Source organism: Gymnoscopelus microlampas (assembly GCF_963454915.1).
Source record: "Gymnoscopelus microlampas genome assembly, chromosome: 19".
NCBI classification, from domain to species: Eukaryota; Metazoa; Chordata; class Actinopteri; order Myctophiformes; family Myctophidae; genus Gymnoscopelus; species Gymnoscopelus microlampas.
Window position 1 is genome coordinate 7,696,282 of NC_139956.1, and position 7,764 is coordinate 7,704,045.

General features: G+C 39.5%; 1 protein-coding gene and 1 long non-coding RNA gene across 2 annotated transcripts in view; both read right to left on the reverse strand.

Moving 5' to 3' along the window:
• Nucleotides 1-1,975: 1,975 nt before the first annotated feature.
• LOC311034662 lies at nt 1,976-5,826 on the reverse strand. Its single transcript, XR_014599610.1, has 5 exons — nt 5,794-5,826; nt 5,575-5,604; nt 5,382-5,413; nt 2,417-4,018; nt 1,976-2,378 (listed from the first exon to the last, which is right to left on the reverse strand). It is a non-coding gene; the product is annotated as an uncharacterized lncRNA (long non-coding RNA).
• Nucleotides 5,827-7,477: 1,651 nt separating this feature from the next.
• LOC311035194 (butyrophilin-like protein 10) overlaps nt 7,478-7,764 on the reverse strand; it is a gene marked incomplete at its 3' end in the record, with an annotated part of 5,878 nt that continues 5,591 nt past the window's right edge. Inside the window, exon 6 of the mRNA XM_084043274.1 lies at nt 7,478-7,551. Within this exon, the coding sequence (XP_083899400.1) occupies nt 7,478-7,551 (74 nt within the window). The remainder of the gene's footprint in view (nt 7,552-7,764) is intronic.

The following is a 7,764-nucleotide window of genomic DNA, read 5'->3' on the forward strand; positions in this document are numbered from 1 at the left end:
TTCAAATCCCCCTAAGTCACTTCACACTTATAGTAAAAAGCAATCAATTAATACCGCTGCAGGTGAGAAAATGACAATAGAATTTGCAGGGCTGAGTGGCTGAGCTGTGAGCATATGATACGGCTTTACAGGATACAGGCTTTAACCACACTTCATGTCACAGGAGTGCTACTGAAACCCTCAGAAAATAATCATTGGTGTCTTATCCATTTTCAGGATAAGCACTATAAATAAATAAAACTTAGTGATAAAACACTAAGTCATTCCTCCAGCATCGTTGTTTAGTTCAAATAAAATAAAAAAGCTTTGGAAAAGAGCAAGGACTCTATGAGCTAAATGAAGTTAAATGGTTTAAGTAAACTGAAATAAGATTGAAAAAAGTACTCACATGATATTATATAGGTTGATACAAACTTCATCGTGACAGACTGATTGAAACTGACTGATTCATTGAGTGACAGCTACTGTACATTGTTTGACATACCCCTCTGCATCCTGTTGCCCGAAACAAACACCCATTTCCTGAAAGACACTCAGCCAAACACCCAGTACTACAGGAGATGAGAATCATTTACTTAACAGATGCTAACACCTAGCGCATAAAACACAATACAACAACCATTTCCCCAGGTGAAAAATATATATTTTGTCTATTGAACAAAGCAAACAACAAACATAAGATAGACTGTCCTGGGGAACAGGAAAAATAATAAATCCATTAAACTCCATTCAGAGCATGTCATTTCTGGTTAGTCACGTAAAACAGAACTGACATTAGACTTTAGAAGATGTACAAATGGAACCTCCATTTGTACACGCTCAGACTTACACACCCCGTAAGGGATTCATTTGGAACCCCCTCAAGGAACCATGAGGGTCCCTGGGCGATGGACCCCAATTTGAGACCCACTGGTGTAGCAGAGCCAACATGCACAATATCAGCACCATGACTCTGTTTGACCAGAATGGAACAGACACAGAGCCTTCATTAGCATCATTGGTAACACCTGTGAAGGAAGTAAAGGAGGAGGCCCAATTTCTTTCCAATTTGGCTGCCGTGCATAGAGCTGATATCTATGGATAATGTAACATTGTAACAAGGACCTGCTTTGACATACAGTAACTGCGGTTATAACATGTAAATGTTTTAAACGTTTTTTAATGCACTGGTAGATGACATGCATGTGATGATGTGCATCAACCTGTGCTGCCTGACCTCAGTCCTTCCTCCTCTCTGACCTCATTTTTCTGTTCCTCTATCTAGCACCAGTGGTGGAAAAAGTACTCACATTTTTTACTTAAGTAAAAGTAGCAATAATGCTACTAAAAGTAAAAGTTTGGAATTCAAAACTTACTTGAGTCAAAAGTATTGGCATCAAAATGCACTTAAAGTACCAAAAGTAAAAGTAGTCATTATGCAGAATGTGACGCATTGTGAGACAAATGGCCGAAATGTATAGGGCTGAAGTGGTTAATGTATGGTTTGTAATAATGATCAAAATCTATAAAGTAACTAGTAACTAAAGTTTTCAAATAAATGTAGTGGAGTAAAAGTAAAATATTTGGATCCGAGATGTAGTGGAGTAGAAGTAAAAGTATTGGACATTGGATATACTCAAGTAAAGTACATACTGTATACCTCAAAATTGTACTTAAGTACAGTACTTAAGTAAATGTACTGTTACTTTCCACCACTGTCTACGCATATTATGTTGTAGTACTGGAGTTACCCAATAGGTAGTACAGTACATTGTTTCGTATAAACCACAGTGTTCAGTCTGCTACAAGCCATCTCTTCCTTTAGTCATATGTCTACAGTCCTATCTGAGTAAAACAATAACTGGTAAATAAAGTGTTATGTTTCAAATGGTAAGGCACGGCGAGTTTATTTATATAGAACATTTCAACAACCAGCCAATTCAAAGTGCTTTACACAAAACATTACTAACAGAGTATTAGACAGTGTAAAAAAAAAAGCACATAAGTTAAAAGAATAGAAAATAATAAGGTAGGGTAAGTGATATTTTTTGGTTAAAACAAAAAGTATTTTGTTAAAAGGTTAAAGCACTATATTGTGATTGTAATCATTGCTATAGTGTGTTTGTTCAGTAACAGGAGTCTCCCCGTCTCTCCAGCTCTTTGATAAACAGAAAATACATTTTTCGGGAGGTGTCAAAATCTCAGCCAATCAGGAGAAAGTACCCATTTTTAAGCTTCATTTTTATAGTGTTCCAGTTCCAATTTTGCCTCCTCATTTCTTAGTGTCATCACTTCCAATTTCACTTGTTTAATCTATATCCTGATTGAGTTCTCTATCCTGCTTGGATAAAATTGGAAATGAAACTGAAACGAAAATGCATTTTCTGTTTTATAAAGAGCTGGAGAGACAAGGAGACTCCTTTTACTGAACAAACACTGATAGAAATATTTTGATTAATCATAATTTGTCTAATGTCCTAAACCTGCTTTAAATGTCAAATTAATGTAATAGCTGTCATATTGGCCTAAATTCCATCATGTCTATTCTCCCTATTTTCTCCTGTCTCTGTCTATGCAAGGTCAAACTAGTTACAGGCCTTTCTGTGGTTATCTATTGTTTTAAGAACACCATATCTCGGTGTTCTCCTCCAATGCATAACCCTTCTCACAGTTTCACTGAAGTAACCACTGACCCGTGACCGGTCAGACCCGAGGCCAACGTGTTGTTCGAGACATGTGGACGCTGTTTGTTCAAAGATAAACTGTCACACCATCATCATCATCTACCATCATCATCCTCATCTGACGATGGCGTACTCATCACTATCCACCAATGGCAGGAATACACCTCCGAGGGCTGGACGCTTGAAGTATCTTCAATGATGTCATATGTTTATGTTACCGGACGCTGTTAAAGTCCAGGGCTTTCTCTGTTTAACCAGAGAGAGACGGCGACCGATGATGCCTACCATACCTGTGATACTGTAACCTTCCACTCTCTCTGTCTGAATACAAGATCTTTCATTACATCCATGGCTGCCTGTGTTCTGAGTCTGATTTTTCTTTGTCACCTTTGATGAAAGTTCTGGTACTTATATAAATACTGATGTGATGTCCTGCCATGCATAAGTATCTATATATATGGTTGATAAGGAAAAAACCTACTTTAACAAACACTCTATAGCAATGAGTACTATCAGAATATAGAGCTATTTAACACTTATTTTAACCAAAGAAAATCACTACCCTACCTTTAAAATAAAACTGAAAAATTAGAAGTTTCAGTGATGCACAGGAATAAAAAATATCAGTAAAAGGCATTGGCCAAAAAAAACAGAGCTGTAGCATAACTGACGTTCTCTAGGAGTTTATTCCAGATATGTGGTGCATAGAACACAGATGATTCTGTTTAGTTCAGATTCTGGGGACATAAAGCAGATTGTGTCCCATATAACTTGAGAGGGATGGTTCAAGATGCAGCACAAGATCAGAACTGTAGTTTGGGCCTGAATCATTTAATGCTCTATAGCCAGAATATGCAGTATATAATATATTATAGTATTATACAGTATAATTTCAGTTCAAATTCAATACAGTTCATAAGATTATTGTGGCTGTATTAGTATTAGTATTAAATGCCATATATAACAGAGATCAGACAAACAAAAATAAATACTATATAAATAATATGGTTATAAGATGCATTCCGCAACAGCCGCTATTCGGGCAGCTCTTTAGGGAGGACTTCAAGTTAACAATAGAGCTAATGGACTTCTTAGCTTGCAGGTAACCCATTCCACATACTGTAACTGTTGCAGAGTATTAAAACTAGTCATTTCCCATAACAGCTTTTAAATATATTCTGCATGGCACATGATCTGCTGGTGGTAGACCTGTAGACACCATCTAACCTTAGAAAAGTAGCTACAGATACAATGTATAGTCCCAGCAGCTTCACTGATTGGAGCGCAAATGATCACAGACCCTTTTTCTTTTCCTGTAACAGTTGTCCAGATCCTGTTTGTTCTCCATGTTGTCTCTGTGAACACCATGCAAACGGTTGTTAAGTGGTGTTTGTAGGGAAAATGTCAGGGCGGATTCACACTGCGGCCTTGGAACCAGCCTTGAGGCTGGTAGGAAGGAATACCTGGGAAGGAATTGGTAAAGCGTGTGCACTTTGTGAGAAGTTTTATAAGGTTTTCAATAGGGGGCGAGCCTAACTTGTTTGCAATGTTTTTAAAAAGCTATATCCTTACCTAATACCATTCCAAAAATCTAAAACTTCTCACAAAGTACACTTATAATAGATGCTAGCTTTACCAATTCCTTCCCAGGTATTCCTTCCAACCAGCCTCAAGGCTGGTTCAAGGCTGCAGTGTGAATCCGCCCTGATAGAAAGAACCACATTAGAAGTGTGATGATGTATATTAACCATGAAATAGATAAGAGGACTGTTTATGTTAATTATGAAATAAGGGAATATACTCTATGAAAGTGTGATGGTCATTTCAAAACGTAGGGGCCCTGGTGGCAAAGGCCAGACCGCATTTTCCAGATGTTACTGAATGTTAATTTAGTTACGTGTATGAAATCGTTTGGAAACATCGTTTGCAAATCACTTAGCTCTGAATTTGTATCTGTGTGTTAATACCATCACTCTCTATTGATTGTATATAGATGCTCACCTACCAATTTTGAGCCTGGACCTGTTTGTGGGGGTCATGTGAGAAAATGTCAAGCGTGCATGCATTTTTCCTCAGTGTCTTGACTGTCTTCCCTAACATTAACTATTGGTCAGTGGGGGGTGTAGACAACCACGTCTCCTCTGACACAAATGGAGGCACCAGACACTCCAGAGACCAGAGTACACGGGGAGAGAAGAGACTGGAGGTGTGGGGGCCAGGCTCTGATCTCCTTATACAGTATAAACTTAAAGGCGAACTTCACCGTGAGTGGAACAGAAGAATAATTCTATACAAGCAGTATAGAATTATACTGCTTGTAATGGGGGAATAATTAATTATTTTGATTTTTATAATTGTATAATTATATACAGCCTGTTCCCTGTTCTTTTTAATCAAAGCCTACGTATATTTCCTTTATATTGCTCTCACTTTTTGGACTTTTTTTGGATGTCAACAAGCCTGTTGCACATCGTTCAAAGGCATTTCGGAAGAAGTGTTGTTGGCTATGCGTGGTTGTTTTGTAGCTTTTATAGCTGCTAGTGTGAATGCAGCATATATGGGCTCATACAGCAGGTCACATTTTACACTTTTGCTATGTGCACCATGGAGGATTTGTATTTGCTAATCTGTATATTAACTATAGATGACATTCAAGCTATGAATCACTCTGTTAACGCACGCACGCACGCACGCACGCACAAACATGGGTGTACTTACACTCCTCAGGCTTACACTCCTCTTCGATAGGACTGTACAACACAGAAACAACATGATTTGGGCATTATTAAACTATTATGGAAACATTTCCACAAACATTTAAATTGGCAGATTTAAACTTTTGCAGGAATGACTGAATTACATACCAACACAATCAATTTGTTACACATACTGTAAAAACAAGCATACTCACCATAATCTTTTTCAGTAGAATTAGACAACGCTGCAACAACAATAGCAGCATATATGAACTTATATTTCACACACACACACACACACACACACACACACACACACACACACACACACACACACACACACACACACACACACACACACACACACACACACACACCAAGTACTCACACACCAAATGTGAGTGGTGTAAGTACACAGCTAGCAGTCTACTTACGCAGGCTTTTGGTCTTGCTCAGTCTCTGTCTGTCTGTACAACACAGGAACAGCATTAAATAGGGTAATATTCTACACATAAAACATTATTGTCCATACATAGGAAAGGTAGTAAATGTACTTTTAAATGTACAAATTTCAGTTTGATTCCCTACCCATCTATAAACTGTCATTGACTCTTTCAGTGAAGGAATAAAATACCAATGTCTGATGAGATCATTTCTTAACTGAGGTGAAATAGACCCCTTAACAGACGACGTCACACTGATAAGAACCAGTATGCGTGCAACCAGTATGCGCTAAATGAAACCCATTCTATCAGGTCTCGCCAGGACGTGCCACACTAGCCAACACACAAGAGGGGGTTGGGGTGTGCTGAAACTAGCGCACCCCGAAACAACAGGTTGGAAATTGATTGCGTGAAACAATCACCTGCGCATCCAGTCTCAATGTTAGTAAACAATTAATTGGTCTATACTTACTCTGTTGACTCTGATGTTGCTCTGTGGGAAATGCAGGGGAGCCTGTTGATAGCATGTGCTCAGTTCGGGGGTCTCCGCAGGCTGGCAGAGGGAGAGTAGTGCCCAGGAATACAAAAAATAGGATTATAAAATCATGGGATAAAAAATTAAGAAAAAAGAAAGGAGAGCCTGTTGATCAGGGAGAGGGCAAATTTGGTTGTTGATCTCTGACCCTAAAGGTAACCACATCCGTGCATGTCTATGTGTAATCAGTGGGATGGAGCACAGGTGTTTGTGATGATAACCCCCTCAGATCCCTAGATAAGGCTATCAACTCCTGCAGGTCTCAGATCCGATCTTGAGCGGATACAACTTCGCGGCATCAGGCGGACGCCGCGGAAACAATTAAGGGAAATCAGTTATAGTGAGAGACTTTTGTCCAGGTCCTCTGCCACTTCCTGATGTGCGTTAGCTGGTGGCAGTTTGTTTGTGACTGTGCTTGTGGTATCAACAAGAACTTGTGGATGGGAGTTCACAACTAGAGCCCTGCTTAGTGCATGTATGCACGTGGGTCAATAACAGGATATTGTTCAGACGCTGTTCTTAGAAATTATTAGGCCTAGTATTATTTAGACCGGAAAAGCATCTTGTGTCATTTTAGATTTCTTTGGCTATTCAAAAAATAGCAGATATACAAGCTCATAGCACGGCACAGAGTGCCGCGCTATGTGTGCGTACTGTACTATGAGCGTGTAGATCTACTATTTTTTGAAAACATTTTAAAGCAAGAGTTTTTGTCCTATCTGTGCTTCATGGGGGTCCCTGAAACAACATATTTTGAGATGGGGGCCGGTGGCCAAATGCATATCATTTTGGGGGTCCTTGACATGGAAAAGTTGGAGTACCACTGATATAGCAACGCACTGTTAGGATTTAAAAACATTTTTAGATACGTATTTGGCCGCGGACTCCCACCTCAAAATGTTTTGTTCCAGGGACCCCCAGAAGCAAGATTGTTTTTAAATATCAGATCTACAAGCTCATAGCGCGGCACCGAGTGCTGCGCTATGAGCTTGTAGATCTGCTATTTTTGAATAGCCAAAGAAATCAAAAAATGACACAGATGCGTACCCGATCTTAATGGGTTAACCAACTTGGTCAACACAATGCTCAGGCAGAAATAGATTTCTTTTACTGCAGATTTGCTCTAATGGTTGCTGTTCTTTAGTGTGGTGTGCATCCAAGTATATCATAGATGTTGTACTTACCTTCATTCCTATTCTCCGGCAGAAGTTTATCTTCAATAGACAGGTTTCCTGTTAGTAAACATTGAGAGGAATATGACCGCGCAGCTGCGGGGGGAAGCCTATGGGTACGTTTGGAAATTACGCACCGGAGCACACTCGCCTATTAGTTTGTATTGGCCAGTGCGCTCACTGCCGCTCAGGGCTGTATTTTCGAACGCGCCTTCCACCCCCAGGCATGCGCAGATTGCGCATTCTGCTCTGTGA